General features: G+C 41.2%; 1 protein-coding gene and 1 long non-coding RNA gene across 2 annotated transcripts in view; both read left to right on the forward strand.

Annotated features, from left to right (window-relative positions):
• LOC136422309 (AT-rich interactive domain-containing protein 2-like) overlaps nucleotides 1–21,905 on the forward strand; it is a 33,568-nt gene that overhangs the window by 6,772 nt on the left and 4,891 nt on the right. Inside the window, exons 4-15 of the mRNA XM_066409990.1 lie at nucleotides 6,150–6,292; nucleotides 7,465–7,683; nucleotides 8,640–8,707; nucleotides 9,366–9,435; nucleotides 9,858–9,943; nucleotides 10,466–10,542; nucleotides 14,062–14,240; nucleotides 15,035–15,244; nucleotides 15,898–16,044; nucleotides 16,617–16,854; nucleotides 17,634–17,850; nucleotides 18,306–21,304. Of these exons, the coding sequence (XP_066266087.1) occupies nucleotides 6,150–6,292; nucleotides 7,465–7,683; nucleotides 8,640–8,707; nucleotides 9,366–9,435; nucleotides 9,858–9,943; nucleotides 10,466–10,542; nucleotides 14,062–14,240; nucleotides 15,035–15,244; nucleotides 15,898–16,044; nucleotides 16,617–16,854; nucleotides 17,634–17,850; nucleotides 18,306–21,304 (4,653 nt within the window). The remainder of the gene's footprint in view (nucleotides 1–6,149; nucleotides 6,293–7,464; nucleotides 7,684–8,639; nucleotides 8,708–9,365; nucleotides 9,436–9,857; nucleotides 9,944–10,465; nucleotides 10,543–14,061; nucleotides 14,241–15,034; nucleotides 15,245–15,897; nucleotides 16,045–16,616; nucleotides 16,855–17,633; nucleotides 17,851–18,305; nucleotides 21,305–21,905) is intronic.
• Nucleotides 10,661–12,513, forward strand: LOC136421801 (uncharacterized). The gene is made up of 2 exons (XR_010753512.1): nucleotides 10,661–11,355; nucleotides 12,010–12,513. It is a non-coding gene; the product is annotated as an uncharacterized lncRNA (long non-coding RNA).

A 21,905-nucleotide genomic window follows, 5' to 3' on the forward strand; every position in this document is an offset into this window, starting at 1 on the left:
GATAATTGTGATTAGTCTTTATTGCATATTCCTTCCCAGATGAGCTACATGTAAATGCACAAATGACCACATGTGATCTATAAGAAGCCATAATGCAAAACTTGAATTGATAAGATGCTATATTCTAATATTGAAAAAAAAAAAACAACAAACTGTGGACTATTGCTCAATTAATGTTGATCACCTAGTAGTTTCTTCTCTCATTTTGAAACGTTTGGAAACATGACTACATACTTTGTCTATTATATGTTTGTTCTTACGTGACATCAGGTATATAAAAGTGTCCTACTTTGATAATTTTGTATATTTCTTGTCTAATTCTATTGTCTTAAACAGCGATTGGTACTTACTGTACAAACCTGGTGTTTTACACACAATGGCAGTTTAACAGTTATGCAAATCAAAGAAACAAAATGATATAGATGTCATGTACTATCAGGGGAAAAATAATCACTCTAAAAAAGAGTTGTATATAGCCTAAAATAAATCAGCCTTTTACATGACAAGTTACAATTGTGTAATTTTTGTATGAAACAAATGTGAAGAATTTATTATAAATACATGTGTCACTAGATTGAAGTTTGTGTATTGAATATGACTACAAATATCTTTTCCTTTCAAAAGATCTCACATACTGTACTTTGTATTCCTGGTTAGGGAAAGCTCTTTTAAGTTTAACCCTTAGCACACTGAATTAGCTGTTTGGCTACCAATTCTCTGTTTGTTACAGGTTTAGGCAGCAGGGAGAAGGTTAAGAAGTTGTCTTTTACTTAAAAGTTTTAGTAAAATGATTAAATGGAATATGTTTTGGCTTTAACCTTTAGCACACTGAAGTAGCCATTTGGCACCCAACTCCCTATTGGTTACAGAGAAAGGCAGCAGGAAAAAGGTTAAACATCAGAGCAGGTGAATTTGTAATATCTATGGGGCGATTCCTACTGAAAGCCCAGGGTTGGAACCCAACTGTGAAGGGAAATAGTCCCATGCCTGGCTTGGTCGCCAGCTTGACACTAAGCCAAATGTTAAACTTCAAGTTATTTTTGCCTCTTGCCGAGCTGAAATACATCATATAACAGTTAGTGTCAAATGTACATGTATGTGCCCATCAGGAAATATATGCAATAGGTCAAAATTGACATATTTTGCTTAGTGCTGCGTACCTAAACCCCGGACCTGATCCAGACTAGCCTAACGTTTAGGTTCAAGCCCCAAAAAACCTAGATAAAAAAAATTCTGGAAACAAGTCCGGACTTGAAACAAAAAATCTCTTGCCTTCTTGTTTCAAGCCATCTTAAACCTTCCTTAGATCGTGAAATTTGCACTGAAAAAATATGAAAACATTGCTGTCTTTGTGTTTATAACTGAACTTTTGTGTTTACTACTGACTATATAATTTCCGATATATAGTTTTCAAATTGCATGTATAATATATGCCAATATGCAATTTTACATGTAACAGGGAAAAAATATTTCTAGCACACAAATGCCATGTGGGTTCAGGTCCGGACTAATAAGTCCAGACCTGAACCTCTGGATTTGAATCCGGACCTGAACCTAAACACGGGTTTAGGTATGTAGCACTGATTTTGCTACAGATTTCTTTGTCTTTTTGGTCAGAATATTAAAGCTGTCTTAGCTAACGTGCCATTAGTACATTAGAAAGGCTCTTTAGGTCATAGTAGTAATACTGAAAGGTATATAGAAAATTATCTATTTTCTTTATCAATTTTTGTGTTTTTAAATTTTCTATGACAGAATAAAATGTATGTTGGTAGTTTGTGGCTTTAGTTGTGTGAATATTTATTGGTCAATTTCATTCATGTTTGCAGCCTAATTTTCTAAGGAATTATTTTCAGCATCTGACTTCCTCAATGGAATCTGATTGGTTCTTCGTAGCTTGTCTGTCACCTTGGTGATTTAAATGTTATTTTAGGTACAGTAGAATCCGCTTAACTGCACCACCCATTTGTCAGCGTTTTTGGTGCAATTATCCGGCTGGTGCAATTATGCGAAATGCCCACCTGGACCGCACCACCATAGGCGAGGGGGTGTATTGTTAGTCAGAAACACCAGCACAAAGAAAACAGACGAAAGTATTCAGTTATTAACTCTATCTATTGACCCTTTGCTGAAAAGAAATGACTACGAACCTGTTTTAAAAGATTTTGATTTCTTTCATTTTTCCATGTGATCTACCGCATTATATTACAACACACGTAATGTTACAGGGGAGGCATTCTGAAACATCGTCATGCCACTCATGGGATAACAGTTTCTGTGTTACATTACGTAGAGTGCAGTTGTCGATTTACGTAAATCATGTATCGCCATGAAACTTGGAATTGAAACTGATACTTGGTTACTGATTACTGGTGACCCGCAAGGGACCTCCCATACGATTCCTATCAACTTAACTGTCAATGGAGACCGTCTTCTTTTGTTACTCAAAACAGTTTTAAACATATTGGCGGTATTGCGCCTTTACACCGGCAGGTATCGGCTCATTTGTACTGCGTTTGCCGATTTTATCGCACCTTTTAAGTTAACTTGTCGAGGATTTTTGAAAAAAATTGGTGCAGTTATCCGGCATTGGTGACCATGCGCGGTGCAGATATGCGGAGTCACTAACAATGCAGTGAATGGGAACCGGTTTTGGATTTTGGGATTCGGTGCAATTAAATGGAAGGTGCGTTTATCCGAGGTGCAATTAAGTGGCTTCGTCTGTACATGTATTTTTCACACTTGCCCTTTTGTATTGGTCCAATCAACAATGATGTACTGTAAATGCAGAAATGTTCACAGTAGTTCTATGTTCGCGGTTTTCGTGGTGACCGTTTCACCGCGAACTGAAAGCCTCCGCAAACATTTGTGTTCAATAGTGTAGCAGTTTCTGACTATAGCTCTGCCGCGGACCATGGCAAACACTCCATTTTCGCCTTAGCGTGAAAGAAAAACCAAGTCAAGTGGACTTCTTTTCATTGCAAAGGCATAGGCTCATTTTATATCGCTTTTATTGCTTTGATTTTGAAAAGAGTTCCAGGTCTCTTCATTGTTTTTTAGTCAAAAGTAAAAGATACGAGTATAGATCAGAATACTGTCCTTCTATCACAATTGTCAGACAGGTATGTTATACACAATTGAATTCCATCTATATATGGATTTCATACATTTATGATTTCATTTATGTGTTACTATTTTTTCTCTGGACTCCAATATTCACAGTCACAGTGAATAAGTCTGTATAGTGTATGTGTCAATTTGACTAGAATATTCATATATCTAATAAAAGGAAATGCCATTGATATCAACATTGATATTTAAGTCAAACCCTTCTGGGAAATTTACACTCTAGATGTTGCATTTCAGAATCATCTAGATCATTTATTTTGATCAAAAGAATATGACTACCATCTGACAAAGAAATCAACTGAGCACAGAAATGTGCCTCTAAGATTTACATACGATACCTTTTACTTTAACTTGGGAAAGACCGTTTTGTGACGGGCTATGTGATTTTATGAATGTACTATGGACTATTGTAAATCGAGTCGATATATTCAACGCTTCAACCTACCCATTATCTTATACTAGATAGCTTTCTCTGCAGCCACAAAGTTGAATGTGAACTTGGAGAGATTGCGTTTGCATAGCCAGGTTTATGCAATTCTTCTCTCTTGATGCAGGTTTTTTGGGGGCGCCTCAGGGGCGGAGCCGTTTCTCTTACCAGTACATATGTTTTAATAAAGTGTATGAATGCATTCCCTAGGGAATTCATGGTCTTTGCGGCTCTGGACATGGTAAAACTACTTAGCGCCTTACCTTTGAGATTTTATCAAAAATTGATCAACTTTTTTCCACCTACATACATTTGTACATGTAGGTCAATTTCTTCATACATCATTCCAAATGCGAGACTAATAAGCATATACAGTCAAACCTGCCTATAGCGGTCACTCAAGGGACTGGCCAAAACTGGCCGCTAAGGAAAAAATGTCGATTAATTGACCACGAGTGACACATGTTTTCAGTACCCACTGAGATACATTTATTCTCCGTACAGTACACATGTAAACAGGTAAGGCACATTTTAGAAGTTTGCATGTTGTTCTTTTACTCCTAGGTAGTTAAGAACAAAATACATGTTGCTCAGTTGTCACTTACTGTTCGTTTTCAAACATACAATCGTGGCGACAATACTCCTCAGTCTCTTGTTGTGTTGGTTCGGTTCCCGCGTGGCTTGTGTTGATCAGCATCTACCATTATAGGGTACTTAAAAGAAGGTCGCTCTTTTGACGGCTTTTTGTCTTTTCAGAAAATTGCAACAGCCCAAATTTTACATCATAGTGATAGTATTCACATTCATTTTGAAGCTTTTGGTTTAGTAATTATCCTCAGTGATACTTTGCAGCAAAATAAATTTAGTATATTATACCTCCGTAACAGTAGTGGTGTCTTCCGTTGACCTTTATGCTGCTACCTATCCAGGTTTGTATCAGCGCCATTTTGAAAATTGCGTGAAACACGTTTTGAGCACAATTTGAATGAATTCCCGGTGAAAACGGAAATTGGGCCGGCATTCAAACATTCCGCGAACTTACCGCATCAGGTACATGTGTGGGTTGTATTTTCCAAAAAGCTGCCGTAATATTTGTCCAGTCGAAATGCACGAAAATGATCAATTTTACCACGATGTACAAACGCAAGCCATGTGAAGAAAATCATACTTGACTTCGCGTCAAACCATGGATTTTCTAACAAAGATAAAACATTCTGGTTTTCTTTATTATGATCCTATCCAGTTGAGTCCACATAAATTTGATAACTGCGTGAAAAAATGAAGATTTTGAACCCGGCGTGCGGTGGCGTGCGGCTTCTACCGGCGCGCCGTGACCGTTACCGACAGTGTTACTGTACTCGCGGGACCGAAAATCGTCTGGCCGCGACCGCGTTGGACAGGTGGCCGCTATAGCCTAATTCTTAATGCTTATGTCAATGGGAAAAATCCAAGGGACCGACAAAAAGTGACCACTATGGGCAGGTGGCCGCTATGCAAAGGTGACCGCTAATACAGGTTTGGCTGTAGTATGCTATACTGTTATCAATAATTAAATAATATTCTTAGTTAGAATTTTAGAATAGATTAGCCTTGTAGTATTGATTATTTGATGCCATACATTGCACAATGTGCGATTGTTGTGCAATAAAGTTCATTCCTCTAACCAAAAACTATGTGCAAATGTTACATGTACTATTTGCACCTGGATTAGAAGAAAATACCTATAAATGCTGCTTAGGACACTGTTATACCACTAAAACTATAAGGACTGTCTGCAATTTTCAAAAGAAATTCATAACATTTAGCTTGAACCATACACATGTTAGTCAAAGGACAAATACAAAACCAAAAGTCCTCAACCAAAAAGAGACTAAGAAATGCATGCATGTTATTATTGACATCAACAAACACAGTTGTTCATGTACATGTGCATGCAGTTGCATGAATATATAACGATGCCACCTTGTGAGAAAAGACTGAAGTGCAGTTTTTTTACAGCACTTTGATTTGTAGGAAATTTGCAGGCAAGACCACTTAGCACCATTAGCGATATCAGACCAAGGCCTTTTAACACTTTAATTCCTGACATTCTATGTATGATATGATATAAAATTGGCTGATAACTATACCGAGTCTCATAACATTTTTAGATGGTAACATTTTTGTGGTGTCCAATTTCTTTTTCCTTTGAATTAATTAAAGTCTGTGCCTGCTTTTTAAGGTTGGAAAGATTATCAAAGAGTTTCAGTTTTTGAAATGTTGAACTATCTAAGTATCTTATTCAACTTACGATACCTTGCTTGAGTGAGACACATTTACATTTTAACCACTAAACAAGCAAAGGCAATAAGAGATGGCAGACTTCACCCCCTATAAGCTGGTCAGATATATACAGACATACTGAGTAACACACAAACAATCTATAATTTATGAAACAACTTTTTAATCTGATGGAAAGAATTGATAATCCTAGAAATGTCTTCATTCCTTCTGAATTCTTACTTAGTTAAGGCAACAAATATATGGTTACAAAACATTTTTAGAAGTTCTAAGCTCGTATTTAAGTTTTAAACCTTTCCATGCTGCCGTGCAGGTACCTTGAGCCGTACGAGCGCGTGAACCAGGGGGAGGAGGAGGAGGAGTTCCTGTTGGACCGCAGCCCGGCCGCCTCCCCGCGCCCCGGCACGCCCATGGGGATGGGGTACCACAGTGTCAGCAGGCAGGTGGAGATACCTGGTAAGCACTTTTCTTCACTTCTTATGTGGTATAGGGATTAAGCCCCCGTCACAAATAAGAAATTTAGCTCGGCCGACGTGTCAGCGAGCTTCAAATGTGCATTTTCGGCCGAAGTACTTCCGACGTCCTGTCGATTATGCAGGCAATTTTTAGAAATAAAAGTTGATCCGAATATTGGCCTTTTCCCAGGTTATTCGATTCTGACTTCGTCCATGTCCAAGAGATGGTACCATCTCATGGGGGATTTTAAGTCTTTAGTGTTCAACGGACGTCGCCCGAGATTTTCATTGGAAAATACGGTCGACGCTGGGGCGATTTTGAGATTCGGCGAGCTTCGGGCGATCTACAAATTTGGCCTAATTCGGCCGACGCTCGCATGAATTGTGACGCCGGCTTTAGCAAATGTTCTTCTGGACAAGGAGTTTAAAGAGTTCCTTGCGTCCAATAGTCAAAAACATCTTGCAATTTATTAGTATTTATGAAATTACAGAGCAAATATAAACAGTAGCACATACAGGACAAATGATACAAAAACTAGATGGTCTGCTGCAGTAACGAGGTCCCACAGCAGAGGGCTCAAAATCAATTTTGACTCTCGTCCGATCTTGACCATCGTCTACCCCACACACATACCAAACAAGTCCAATTCAGGTCTGGTGTTTGCAGTTTAGGTTCACATCACCAGGTGTCGCTGCTGCAATGTAAAGAATGTAGTCACAAACGGGACTCAACTTTTACTGGAGAAGATAAAAATAAAATGTTTTTAGTCTGTCCTTGTTACATGAATGCCACTGCAGGTCTATCGATAATATCAGAAGTAGCTAAATTTCTCCTTGACTTTGACTTTATTCAGATCCACAATTAGCTTACAATGTGCAGCTATTCTTCCCGTGGTCCTTAAACAATACAAATAGATACAACATTACGCAATACTGTCCCACACAATACATTAACTTAGGATAACTGGATAAAAAGTTCACAGAAGAGTATCAAGTTCATGCATCAACTGTCCTGTTCCAGAGTTGTGACATGCGGTACAGGAATCTTCGCTTCTCTGCATTGGTTTTCGGTGTTGGCAGTTTGATTGAGTTTGATGTTGCTGCCCTGTTTGTACTGTTTATTGTTTGTACTGTTTCAAAGCCTTCATAACATGCTCGTTCACCTTTTTCTAGACGCCCTCCGCCAAACCAGCGGTTTGTCGCTGGAGAAGCCCGCCCTCACGGACTACGACAAACTGATGATGTCGCTACAGAGCGGGCTGCCAAACGAGGTGGACTTTGCGATCAACGTCTGTACGCTGCTGTCCAACGAGAGCAAACACGTGATGCGCCTGAATAAAGCGCCGCGTATCATCGACCAGCTGCTGGCGCAAGTCGGCCTGTTCGAGGAAGGTAATTAATAGGGATCTCTTCTTTTACACTGAAAGTAGCAGCACATTTGAGTTTACATATTACAGTCAAGCCTATACAAGTGACCACCTCTATTTTGAATATGCATTTTCCCAATGCCATTCACTATTATTTCCAAGTGCACTTTGTTTCCAAGATCCCTTTATGTACCTGGCCAATGTGGCCACTTTTTGCCGGTCGCTTTGATATTGACACAAGCATAAAGAATCCCTATAGTTAGAACTGTGTACCAGTACACTGTACCGATACAGTACCAGGTACAATCAACGTACAGGTCCAAAATACCTGAACCCTGGTGGACCAGCTCTGGACCTGACCCAGGGGATGGCCTCTTTGACAGATTAAATTACCATGAATTACCGTGGCAGTGCTCTAAAGCCACTCTAAAGCACAGAAAACACATTTGCATGGCTGGAGTCAAATTTTCATCTGTGTTTTCATAAAAATAATACCTAGCACAATCAAATATAATGTTTTTGCATGTTTTTGTCCTTATTGAAAATCTAGCATTTTCCGAACAAGTAGTTTAGGTACAGGTTCAGGTCCTGACCTGTACCTTAACCCTGTGTACCTGTGCCTGTACTTAAATTTGTTTAGGTACACAGCTCTACCTATAGTGACCACCTGTCCACATAGCTAGACCAGATTTTGTCCGTCACTTGAGTGGTCTTCTTTGGCAATTTTCACTACTTCATTTATTCATTTATTTATCATAATAGAATTATTTGGTCCCCTTTACCTGACTAATAATAGCTTGTTCTTGAATTTAGAAATTTCAGTCTGCTATGTCATTATACTGTAGTCGCACATTTTTGGTACAATATTAAACTACAGAAGGTGATATTGTTGATTGTTAGGAAATGTTCTGATTTGACAGACAGTGTTTTACATGGCAGTGTTACTACATGTATTAGAAACCTTCTTTTTTCTCGTGCCAGGTCCTGGAAGCTTCCAATCTGTGTATGAAGAGGGGTGGAAGCCCCTAACTGGAAGAGACTTTGTGAAGGTTTGTTGACAAACACTTGTTTGTCCGTAGTTTATGTTAGTAAATACATTTGTACTTGCAACCTCCCTAGCAGTAGATTTTATTTGATAATTGGGGCAAGATTCCTGCCAATGATACATCATGTCATTTCTGAACAAGTTATCTTGGTGACATACAAACACAGAAACCCACACAGCTCGCTGCACAATGGTAGGAAAGCGCCAGGTAAACCATTTTCGAACTTGACCTCCGTTCCCACAACCGCTTCTCACCTACCAAAAATCATGAAGATCCATCAACGTTTCCATCACTTTTTTTGCCTCCATACAAACATAAAAACATTCAAAGTCAGCTGCAGTACTGTTGGAAAACGTAAGGTGCACGATTTTTGAACTTTACCTTTCTTTGCACAACCACTACACACCTACTAAAAATTATGAAGATCCATCAAAGGTTTCTTGAGTTATGCTCTTGACATACATACAGACCCACCCAACAGCTGGAGTAACCAAAAATATAATCTTCTCGGCGAAGATAATAAATACATGCAGGTAATATACCTTGTAGTCTATCCGATATTTTTTTGTGTGATAGTCAATAGTAATTATTGAGCTTAGAAAGTGTTATCATGTTTGTTTTGATGTATTATGAAAGAATTATTCTTGTTCTTTCCTTGTAGTTTTGGAAGGACACAGTGGAAGATGGAGAAATGAAAGATCTTATCAGGACTCCCCTGGACAAAACTACAGGTAAAACTAACTTCTACCTCCTTTCCTTTGTTTGGGGATGTAGATTTACTTACAGTATAGCCATATATGGGCATTTGGAATAAATAAAGTGTTTGTGCACTTCCTTGACTAATTGTTAGGGGGAGCTTTTGCCCTGTCCAAAAACATGTATTGTACATACATGATGTACTGATTTAGTTTGAACACTGAAAGCAAGAACATTATAACGTGTTGGTTAAGCTGCTTTCTGTTATAAGCTGATGAATTGTATGTGAGATTTACCTACAGTATAGCCATATATGGGAATTTGGAATACAGTCATAAAGTGTTCATGCACTTCCTTGACTAATTGTTAGGGGGAGCTTTTGCCTTGTCCAAAAAAACATGTATTGTACATACATGCTGTACTACAATAAGCTGATGAATTGTATGTGTTGCTACAGATGATGACCACATGGACTTGGATAGTCTGTTTAACACCAGGAGGAACCTGGGCATCAATGATATAGAAGGACAGAGAGTTCTACAGGTATGGGGTTCATGGAGAGTTGTTGGAAAATGTCATTATGTGAAAAAAGAGAACACAAAAATGCCCGCCATTCTGTTACATTGCATATAAATGATATTACGGGTTTGCGTAGCAAAACCTTTGTTGGATCCGTTAGCATGTGTGGTGGCCGCCATCTTGATTTTGTGACGTCGCAGGGTAGCCATACCATTTCATTTGGGGTGTTTTTTAGGGTCGCTAGCATTCTCTCTATTTTTAACAAATCGGCACACAGCTATCACACATTCAACTCAAATAAAAAGAAAAATTCAATACCAATTCATATTTACATATTATAAAAAGACCCTGTAATCGCTGAACCAACATAGCAAACCTGAAGTATATGTAGCACAAATACTTAACTCTTGTTGCCATATTATCTGATTGTTTACATCTATCCTGTTGCTTATAACTTTTGTATCATGTGTTGGATATGTTTCTTTTTCAACTTTAGCTTTAGGTAGTATGTGCATAAGTATTCATTTTGAATTCTGCCTTTTTCAGGTGGCTGTTATCCTTAGAAACCTGTCATTTGAAGCTGACAATGTCTCAGTCCTTGCATCACACAAGACCTGTTTCAGGTATGTATTACCAAAATTATCTGAATATTGTTAATTTATTGTCTGGTCACCGCAAACTTGAAACACTGCAAAAAGCCTCAATTCCTTTCCTACTGTGAAATTCAATCCTTGCCAAAGTAGGGGTGGCGCACAGACCGAAATTTATTCTCCGGGCCCGTCAAAACCGAAAAATGAGCCAAATTCAAGGCGTACGATCTGATACATAACGGTCAAAAATCGCTTACATTTTTATATCAGTAGTTGAAGAAGGTTCTTAACTCAATATCTGTGAAAGATTTACTAAAATACCGTCAACCATAAGCGAGAAATCGCCCATCGGGTTACGCGCGTTTCGCCCTCGGGAGCAGGCGGACCCACTTCCCGGTCACGCACTTGGGGAGGGCCGGCTCCGCTCCGGTCCAAATACGGAGCATTACGTCACTCGTAAACAAGAAAGATAGTCGCCAATTTGTAGCCAACATTACGAGCTTCAACTTGATGTAAGTGGCCAGCTTGTGCGACTTCCATGGGTGAAAATATTCACATTTTAATCTTTCAAATCGAAATTGCGGACGATGGTACCCTTTAAAAAATTTTTAGCCACTTATATCGTGGGAAAATTCAAGAGATTGTCGTTATTTTGGTACCAAATTCGCATATATTCGAGCCATGGTGGGCTCCGAATCGGCTCCTACTTTCACCATTACGAGCCTTTTTTTTGGGAAGGAAGCAAGATGGCGGGCGGCGGCCCGGGCGCCACCGACCGCTGTAGTTCGGAGCCGATTACGTCGGCATCGGGCCAAAATACGGGCACTTCTACCACCCAAATGCCAGGTAATGTCTTTTTCCAAGTCTTTACGTAGTTTTATGTGGGGTTTTGGTTATTTTTATGTCAAATTTGGCCGCATGATTATCGGTAAACACTGTTGACTCACTGTTGTTTTTGTATGCCGCATGGTAGCTCAAATGATTTGAATTTGCCGTTTTTACTTGGATTTTCGTGCCAGTGGCTGCATGTATGATTACTATGAATCATTTTCAACGCCCTATGGACGCATTTGTTTCCTGTTTTTTTTGCTAGTGCCGTAATCTAAACTTAAAATGCACAAAACTGTACTTGCTATCCTCACCTTCTTCTGCTGTCACTGCTAGGGGGAGGGGGGCGGCGGGGATGCCCAGGTGCCCTCTACACGAGTCGTAGTTTCCGTTGTGATTTATTTTATTGAGTAGAAGTATAACAGAACTATGCTGGTCTGTCAACTTTATTAAGCTGTTACATTTATAATGAAGGATAGCCTTTATTATTGTATGTAATTACCAGTATACTACAGTACTTAGTATATATGTATGATAGCTAATGGAGGAAATAAAGTACCCAAGTATCCAAGTTTCATATTTATCTCATCATACATTGTTTGAAATTTGTGTCTGCCATGTGCATGTATTATAAAGTTTGAATTTCAACAGACATTTTCTCTTTTGACACAGGAATGAAGAGAGTGAAGAGGAGGAAAGTGATGAAGAACCAACAGAACTGCCAGTGAAAAAGAAGACGAGACTAGATATTCTATTTGCCGTTAATAACTTTGTAGTTTTGGTACATGAAGAAAGAGAACTTCAGTAACTTCTACCCCTAGTAGTGATCATTTATCATCATTATGTGTGTCTAGGCTGGATAGAAAAACCATACAAAAAGTAGATTTAGCTTTTGTAGTTGATTCAACTGTAGAGATAGTTCCAGACCGGAGAAGCAATGGCCACCTATTCCATGATCCAGTTGTCTGATTCCCGTAAAATTGAAATGTAATACATGTACAATACAATAAATACTTTGCCACGCGACTGCCCTGCAACAAGAAAAGGAAGTCCTGCAGTGAAAAAAGGGGAAGAAATGAAATGAGTTCTGGATATTGAATTGTCGGACCAATATTGCAGATTGTACGATGAATGATATCAGTGTGTACAAATGTAAATATATAGCATTGGGTAATACATGTAGTTCATTATTCCTGGATCAGATTATATTTTTGAGGCTAGATTTGAAATCAGCATGTGTCTAAACCTCTGTGTTCCAAGTTTTTTTCTTTTATCTTCAAGTATAGGGAAGATATGGCAAGTTCGCATATTTAATTAGCGGACGCGCATCTTATTACCTCAGAAAATCAATTATTCATCATAATTCATAATTTCTGAAGCAGATATGTAGATTTCATGGTCATATTTAGATTCAGCATGTTGCAGAACCCATGTATGCCAAGTTGTTTCCTTGTACATTGTACGGTTACAGAGATATCGCAATCTTGCATATTTAATTAGCCGACTTGATGTCCTGTGCCCATGTCCATTTTTTCCCACTTTTGGTGATATTTTGAGATGAGAAATCTAAAGAAATGAGGAAGGCAAAGCTACAAGCTTTAAGGACTTGTTAATATGATTGTAAATAAAGAGAATGCAGCTTATTTGGTGTTTCTGATGTGAATTATTACTGAGTTATGACAGTTTTAAGATATTACATTTCAACGGTTTTTACGGATTCCGGAGAATTTGAGGACTAATTCTCTGACCTTTGAAGGGCCGTAACTTACTAACGGTATGTCCGATTTTGTTGAAACAAAAACCATTCTGTTTCTTTCACAAATACCTATCAGATGACACCAAGTTTTAAAAGATATGAAGAGTTTGAAATTTTTGTGTACTACCCCTAGCCAAAGTAATCAAATTTACAGTATCACTATGTCTTTCCCAAAAGGATCATAGCACTTTACATCTGGAAACATTCATGGTTTTCGAGTTGACCACACAGCATGAAATCATGACACTGCGAGTGTGTTCTTCATTATTATAGTTCTACAGAATTGTTGCCTCTGTGAATGCAAAACACCTAGAAAAACTGCAAAAGAAACGCATTCACAGTATTTATACCCCAACATACATACAATCATAATCAAGCGTCTGCAAAGTTTCTCCAGTATTCTCGGTTACACATCATTTCTGTCAGGTCTTTTCACTTAGACCAGTTTCAAATTCTTTGATGCTCTTTACTGTGGAGTATTGACGGCCTCTTCTGCTTTTGGCTTCTGGGGTAAAAAAGAGTTGCAACCCAAATGCGTTTTTTGTACCGTAAAATTCCTATTTACGTACGCAGCGCTCCTATCGTACGCACCCCCTCACCAGCATTTCAGTGGATAGTTAAGAGGTTGACATGATCATCCTTCCATGGTGTTTACCGACTTAAAGGGTTACTGAGAAAATGTTTCTGAGTAGAAAATATCAAACAATGTAAATAGATGTATTATTTATTCTTTATTACTGATTGATTGTGTGGTAGCATTCCACACTTCATTTGCATGAAGATGTGCGTACTCTCATGCTGATATGCGATTTTTCCGAGGAAGAACCCCTCCTAACGTACGCACCCCGACTTTGGCGTCGGCCTGGAGCACCTGTTTGCGACTTGAAAAGTTTAAAAAGTGCGTACATAAATAGGGATTATACGGTACTTCTTTTTTTGTAGTAATCCGTAAATCCTGTCTCTTGCAGGTTCTTACTCCTGTGTGCTCACAGTAAGTACGCGTCGCTGAAGCAGCTGGGTCTGGACACACTGAGTAACGTGTCGGCGGAGATGATCCTGGAGCCGGTTCAGAACGAGACCACGCAGCTCCTCATGCACACCATCTGCGCCTGCCTCAACTCCAGGGACAAGTTCTCCGCAATGAGAGGTCAGAAAATTACAGATTTGTTTTTCTTATACTATAATATTTATATGTGGGATCATATTTTAGGCATCTTCAATATTAAATTACTGTCCTTTTTGTCTTTTGGAAATATTACCACTAGAACATAGATTTGTATTTTTTTTTAAAACTGGTTTGATCTATGCGAGGCAATGGTTGACCACTTCTAAGCATGAAACTAAGTGTATCAGACACTGCTGGCAACAGTAGTATGCATGGTCTCACTTGGACAGAAAGGTTAATAGTTCTAATCCCATGCTGTCACGCTTCTGTATCTGTATAGCCAGTATAACCGGCCTTCAGCATAACACACCAACTTCACAGGCACGTAAAGGCAGCAGCTGGTTATATTACATACACTGAACGGCCTGTCACATCTAACCTTTGCAAATTTAGCTGTACATGTAGGCGTTGTTCAAAGCTATTTAGTGGTTGGCAATGAGTTGGACTGTACTAGTTCTTGGGGAAGACAAATTTTTGACTCATCAATTCTGGTACGGGAAGATACGAATCTTCCTTATCCTTTCCTCAACTGGTATTAGATACTTCGGCTCACCAACTTGAATGCTATACTGGAAAGTGTTACAGTCCTTAGGATGAGAACCTGTGGTAATTTCTCTGATAGAATGAACCTGATGTTGTTTGGGTGTTGTTGTTTTTTAGGTATGGAGGTGCTGGGTAAGCTGTGTCAGGTTCCAGAGAACCAGGAGGTTCTAGAGGAGTGTGTTGTTGTTGTTGTTGTTGTTGACAAAGGTTGTAAATGTGTTGTTGTTTTCCAGGTATGGAGGTGCTGGGTAAGCTGTGTCAGGTTCCAGAGAACCAGGAGGTTCTAGAGGAGTGTGTGGAGCTGGACACTTACAGAAACCTGGTGCGCACGCTACTGGTGCACGACGTTCAGGTGCTGCTGGCCTGTCTCGAGGTGCTGTACGACCTTTCCAACGTCGGCAAGGTCACGGCCAGTAAGATAGCGTCCATTGAGCACAGCGTGGGTAAGTAGTGTTGAGGATTTTTACTTCTCTTGGTAACAAAATAGGATTGTGAAAGCACTAGCTGTTTTATCCGTGAATAGTTTCTTCAAGTTGGTAGGTCACTGAATGATAATTCTCTTTGTACACAACCAATTGTTTTCTTCAACCAACGGTTAAGTGGCCGTCTGTCACCTTCCTCAGGGCAATTCTGATTGGTTCGCGTTGCTGCAACACCTATAGCTGCAGTGCAAAGTAAGCCAATCAGAATTGCCCTGAGGAAGATGACAGGCAGTCACCAAAACATTGGTTGATTAAAACACTTGTTTGTGTACAATTACTAATTATTCAATAACTTTTTGCAATCTAAAATAATTGATTAATACTTAGCCCTTAAATGTATTGCCCTATGTTTCTGAGTATTCAACTATTAATCATTTTTTGTAAACTTTAGGTAATCATGTAATGATACAAAAAGAAAAGTGCTGCATTTAGATTTTTATTCAGAATACAGTAGAAAACGAAGGAGGTTCCAAAAAAGATCCTGACCATCCCCCAACTTTTTTTCAGTGGAAAAGCCCAAACGGATAAAGGTGCTTATGATTGGTCTACTTCTAGCCAATCAAAAGCTTGTAACGCTGTGAAACCTCTAACCTCTCATCCCATGTTTGTCACAGAGATCCTGGTTGGTATGTTGACGTTAGATGTGCAGACCCTGCGTTCTGACGCTTTAGCAGGCATCAGAATAATTGACCACGGGCCACACCGGCAGGCCGCACAGGACCCCAACAGGATGGACAGCTATCATCAGGCCCAACAAACAGGTACAAATTGTGATAAGTTAAATCAAAAGAGAAATGTAAAGACAGTTTTTTAAAGTCTTCCAAGAAAATGTGGGGGAACAAAAATAAAGAGTTTGTTGTCTGTTATACCATCTTCTGTAAGTTCAGTCATTTGTAAACCTTCCTGACAACTTAGATTTCATAATAAGGGGCATTATTTTTTTGGCCAAGTTTTGTCATTTTAGCACACTCGCTTCAATTTTGCCGTGCCCAGATAATGTCATCCATATAATCAAAGGAGTATGGCCTAATTGCAAAAATTGTACGCATTGTTGTCATATGTATGTACGTGTTGTGTTTTTGCTTATAATGTTATGATTTGTATGTGCTTTAAATTTATGAATCCAAGAAGAGTAGATTAGATTTTCAAGTCTAATAGATTTCTGATAAAATATCATTCTCTGTCTTTAGACGCATCGTTGTCATATGTATGTACGTGTTGTATTTTTTGCTTATAATGTTATAATTTGTATGTGTTTTTATGAATCCAAGGAGAGTAGATTAGATTTTCAAGTCTAATAGATTTCTGATAAAACATCATTCTCTTTCTTTAGGTCAGCGGCAACAGTTAGTCTCAGCCACAGCGACGTCCGCTCACCCCGCGGCGCTGTCCCACGGTGGGCGGGAGATCGATAGCGAGACCTTCACGACCCAGTGGCTGAACTCGCTGTACGAGGTGGACTCTGAGGGGTCGGTGGCGAGGATAGACCTGTACGCCGACTACCTGTCGTCCTGCAGTAAACTGGCGCGAGTCGGCATCCTCACGTCCACACACTTTTACAGATGTGTCAAGTAAGGGTTACTGGATGTGGTGTTAAGGGAGGCTAAAGTTGAAATTGAAAAGTCTACTATACTTTGCTAGATATCACCTCAAAGTCAAGTTTGTCAAAGTTCAGGGCTCTCCCATCATTTGTTAGTTGCGCCTCGCTGACAGCTACGCAATTGATGATTGGACTAATCAATTGTAATGTCACAATATGTGAAGTCAGGTTTCAGCATTCCCCCATTCAGTGTGAACAGGGTTTTTCGATCTGGCTTTCCTGAGGGCAGATTTCTAGGCTCACTAACACGTTGATTTCCTCGGATTCATCGTTAAGTTCCTCTTAAGTTTTTTAAGTTTCGCCTCCCTTTAAATGTATCATATACTGTGATGTTGTCAGTTTCCTGTTCTTTCATAACACCGTTTGGCTTGCACTTCAAGCTTGGCAAATGTAATTTAACCTCTGTCTAGCTGCCTTTTATTCTCTGTAAAGTCACTGCTTCATTTCCTCCATATAAATGAGTGCTATCTTTGAATTTGAAATTGCTGAATAAGAAGATATAGTATAACATCTTTTTCTAATATATCTTCTTTCTCCCTTACTTCAAAATCCTTACTCTACTTGGTCACTTGTCTTGTGACCAGACTAAACTTTTAAACTCTTAAACAAAAAGTGCTATGTAACTTTTGCAATTTTAGTCCAATGATAGTCAGCTAAACTTTGGCATTTTCAAGATTTTTCTATGGATAGTCCTGGATTGAAAACTTACCAATCGATAGACTCCTAACTTCTTTTCTCTCTCACCTTTAGGACCCTGTTTCCCAACACTGGTTCTAAGAGAGTGGACACCAACGGACAAGTTGTGTACCACATCGGTGGGATCAAGAAAAGGGCCGTACCCCTCCACATCAACTACAGCTTACTGCAGGCGAAGGCTCAGGCAGCCAGTCCTACGGTCCAGGTGGCAATCCAGGTGTCCCGGTCCAAGTCCAACCCCCCTCCTGGCGGGGCTAGCCCCCCTCCACAGGTAATCAAACTAAAAGATTTTTGAGCTTCTGTTAGTAGTTGTACATGATCAACTTTAAAAAAAAAAATAATCAAACAGTAGCACAGCTCTAAATGTGTTCCAACTGTATCCTTTTTATAACGGCTTCACTGTAACAATTATAAGCTTAACCATGCAAAGTTTTTGTTTCAAAATGGAAACTCACTTATTTCTAGAGAATACTCAATGTTATTAAACATTTCTATCCTGTAAGATTATACATTGTATCTACTATGAACAGTTACAATAGAATACAGTATGTATGGTTTATCGCTTGATTTACAAAATTTGACAGTTGATTCCTATGCAAGAGCTTTTTGATTTGAAGAATACTTCTACATAGATTTACTTTCAATCTAATTGTAGACCGCAATAGTCTAGCAGTACTTGAAGTTGTAGATCATTCTCACAATTTTTGTTTGTTTTTACTTGTCAAGGCGATGACATCAGCTAGCAGCCAGCACACATCACAACTCACACGTTCCTTCACCATCCAACGCCCTCCCACCGCCCAGTCCCCGTATCCCAACACCCCCACCCCTCCCTCTCACACCCCAACCCCTCCCCCCTTCCAGGAGCCCAGGGCCCCTCCCCCTCCATACAGACAGACCACCCCGCCCCAAGCCCCCTCCCCATCCGTTCAACCCCCACCCCAGGCGGCCAAACCCAACACCGTCCCCCCACCAGTCAACCCAGACTTCCAAAGGAGGCGGGGGTCTCTAGGAATGACACCGGAAGAAATGGCCAGGCTAATCGCCGCTCAAGGTCATCCCCCAGGTCAAAGTTCGGGTCAGAGTTCAGCTCCACAAATGGGTCAAGGGGACGCCAACATGCACGGCCCTCTGGCGGCCTTGCTGAAACGTAAGGGTAGTCTCGTGTCGGGGACCAAGGAGCCTGTTTCGATGTCACAAGCTGGGCTGCAGCAAAAAAATCAGGCAGTGTTGACAGGAAACACCCAGCAAACCTTGCCGGCAAGACCGTTGCCTAATATGGTAAACGTGACAGGTACCGAGCAAGTTGTCCTTCCCCACAATGGAACAACGATGGCGTCGCCAGGGGCTCAAACTACAGTAGTAAGGCAGGTGAATTCACCCAATCTAAGGCTACCCCCTCCCGGCCAGGCCGTGCCACCCCCGCACGCCCAAGTGGTACCTTCCGTACGAGCAACAGTCAGTGTGAGTGGGCCTGTGCAGCAGAATGTTCAGGTGCAGAACGCGGTGCCAGTTTCGCAGCCAAACGGGCAGCTCAACTTGCAGACAGTCGCAGCTTTGCCCATTTCCGGTCCCCAGGTGTCCATCATGCCACAAACGGTGCCTGCATCTGTTGCACATATTAACCAACAGGCACCTTCTACCATGGCCACTGCGTCAACAATCCCCCAAGTCGCTGCCGCCATCCCTAACCTGTCTGTTGCGCAATCTCAGCAGCTTCCCGTTGTCAGCAACCAAGTCACCACGCAACCTAACCTGGCGCTGGCAGCTAACATCCCCGGGCAACCAAACGTGTTGTTCGTCCAAGCTGCTCCCAACATGGCGGGCCAAAACCCTGCTGTGCCGCTCTCCCAACCCATACAGCAAGCATCCGCAATGTACCCAACCGCTATCCACCAGGCGTTGCTGGGAAACGTCCAGGTTCCGGGTTCATCAAACGTGACGCAGTCTCCGACAGTTCCGGCGCAGAACGTCTCGGCGGCTCCCCTGCCAATGGGAATCGTGTTTCAGACCAAGAACGCGGGAATTCCGAGCACGGTCATCCTGACACAAGTCCCGCAACAGCTGCCGGTTGGACAAACGGCTCCCATCCAGGTGTCCGGAACAAACCTTAGCGGCAACACCTTCATCGTCGGACAGGTGAACATGGCACCTGGGCAAATTCTTCAGCCGCAAGCGGCTAACGACAGTAATAAGAGCGGAAGTATCATCAGGCAGCTGTTGTTACCCAAGCCGGAGCGCCACGATTCCAACCAGAGATTGATTCTCCCCAAACCGCCGGCTTCGACCGCCAGCCAAACGCCCTTCAGTAGTGTAGCTAACATACAAGCTCCCCCGCAAGTAAGCCCCCAACCAAGCGGCAAGAATACCATGCCCCCACTGCCAGCAAGTCCTGAGCCAAATAAGGCTCTGGAAAGAGCTTCGAACACCGCACAGAAAGTTGCAGTTCCCAACAATCCTGACCGCGTCATTTGCTCGCAAGTCGAGGTCGCAAAGGACGTGATTGGACCAAACACAGGAATGCATGAGGACGAGAGAAGGATTGAGGTAATCGAAAATCATAGTAGAAAAACTCTTGAAGACAAGATTGCCAGTAGTAGCACTTTCCACCAATCAGGGACTGTAGGTGGGGCACCAGTTGATAGCATCAACCAATCACAAACCAATAACCCATTGCCAGTGAAGTCAGTGGACCAATCAGGGACCAGTGGTAAGGAAGCTGTGAACCAATCAGGGGAAGGCACAAAACTACCTCAGGAATCAGTGTCAGCAGGAAAGCATTCTGGGCTTTCGAATGGGCCGTTGCCGACCAAGGTGGCTCCCGGTACCAATGACTTGGACGTTCCTCTTGTGAATGGAGTTAGCGACTCTGAAAAGGACGACGAGAAAATGCAAATAACAGACGAAAAGGACTTAGCTACGAAGGAAACGAAAACAGACAAAAAGACTGCTCCTGTAGTAGCACAGGCAAATTCCACAAACATTCCCAACCATAATTCCATGCAAAGAAACGAGTTGTTGCCCAACGGGGAGATAAGGACTGAAGAAACAATGAACAGTTCGATTTACGCGGCGGGAAATGTCAATCACACCCCCTCCTTGAACGGAATGGCTTCCAAGGATACACAAACATGCCACGCCAACGGAAATTCTATAGGAATTGCGAATTCCGTCTTGTCTTCTCCGCACACGAGCCACAATGCTCAGAACTCTTTAGTAAACAATAGGACTTCACTGCCAAACTCAAATTCTTTACCCTCTGGCGTTACACAAAGCGTTGTCTCAAACACCGACCCAACCGCTTCAAACCCTGAGGAGTTACATAGCAAGAAAGCGCAAAAGCGACCACTTGAGAACGACGTGCTAGCACGAGGAATCGCGAACAAAGTTGGGATGAGAATTGTGACCGATCAGAGACTGAAAATGGAAGTTCCTGTGGTTGTCACACAAAACAGTACTGTTAGCACACCAGGGAATTCTCCGTTCGCGGGAAATGTCGTGAAGGCTGGAGAGAACTCAGCGTTTGTTCCCGGGAGTGCGATATCCGGTACATCCCAGTCGCAGAGGCTTCCCCCACCTGGTGGCGCCTTGCAAGGTGCGCCCCCTAGCAGCCCACAGGGGAGTGCAGTGGGTCTTATGCAGGGAGGTGCAGAACAGAACACTGCTGCTGGGGAACAGAGGAGGAAAAGTGGGAACTTCGTCTGCCTTTGGTACAACTGTGAGAGGTGAGCTCATTGACCAGGCTTCTAGCTAGGCATGCGTCCATGCGTCAATTGGACGCATGATACTGCAATTGAGTCTAACTTCTTTCACTGTTTCTTTGATAAAGAGTGGTTGTGCTTACTTCTGACTTACTTATGACATGTGTATACATTCCTAATATGATGCTTTAGCTTCCTGTAAAAGAACATTGCAATATTCTGAAAAGTATGGACAATACTGCAAATGCAGAAATGTTTGCGGTATGTAATTTCGTGGTAGGACAGAAATGTTCGCAGGATTTAATTTTGTGGTAGGGAGAAAATGGAGCTTTCACAGTAGTTTTGAGTTCGCGTTTGAAACAGTAGTAGGGCTATAGTCACACAATGGAACAGCTTTTCACAGTGGTTTTAAATTCGCGGTAAAGAGTTCATCGCGAAAACTGTGAACATAAAACCACCATGAACATTTCTGCATTCACAGTATTTTGAAAAGTTCGACATTTTCACAGTTTTATTGTGAAGGAAATGTATTCTGGATCGATCTCAACTTTCCTGAAAGACTTCTCCTTAGATGTTGCTTAAGTCTTTCCCTTCTATTATCCTCATTGAAGACCATGGATAAACA

Source organism: Branchiostoma lanceolatum, chromosome 16, assembly GCF_035083965.1.
Source record: "Branchiostoma lanceolatum isolate klBraLanc5 chromosome 16, klBraLanc5.hap2, whole genome shotgun sequence".
Lineage (NCBI taxonomy): Eukaryota > Metazoa > Chordata > Leptocardii > Amphioxiformes > Branchiostomatidae > Branchiostoma > Branchiostoma lanceolatum.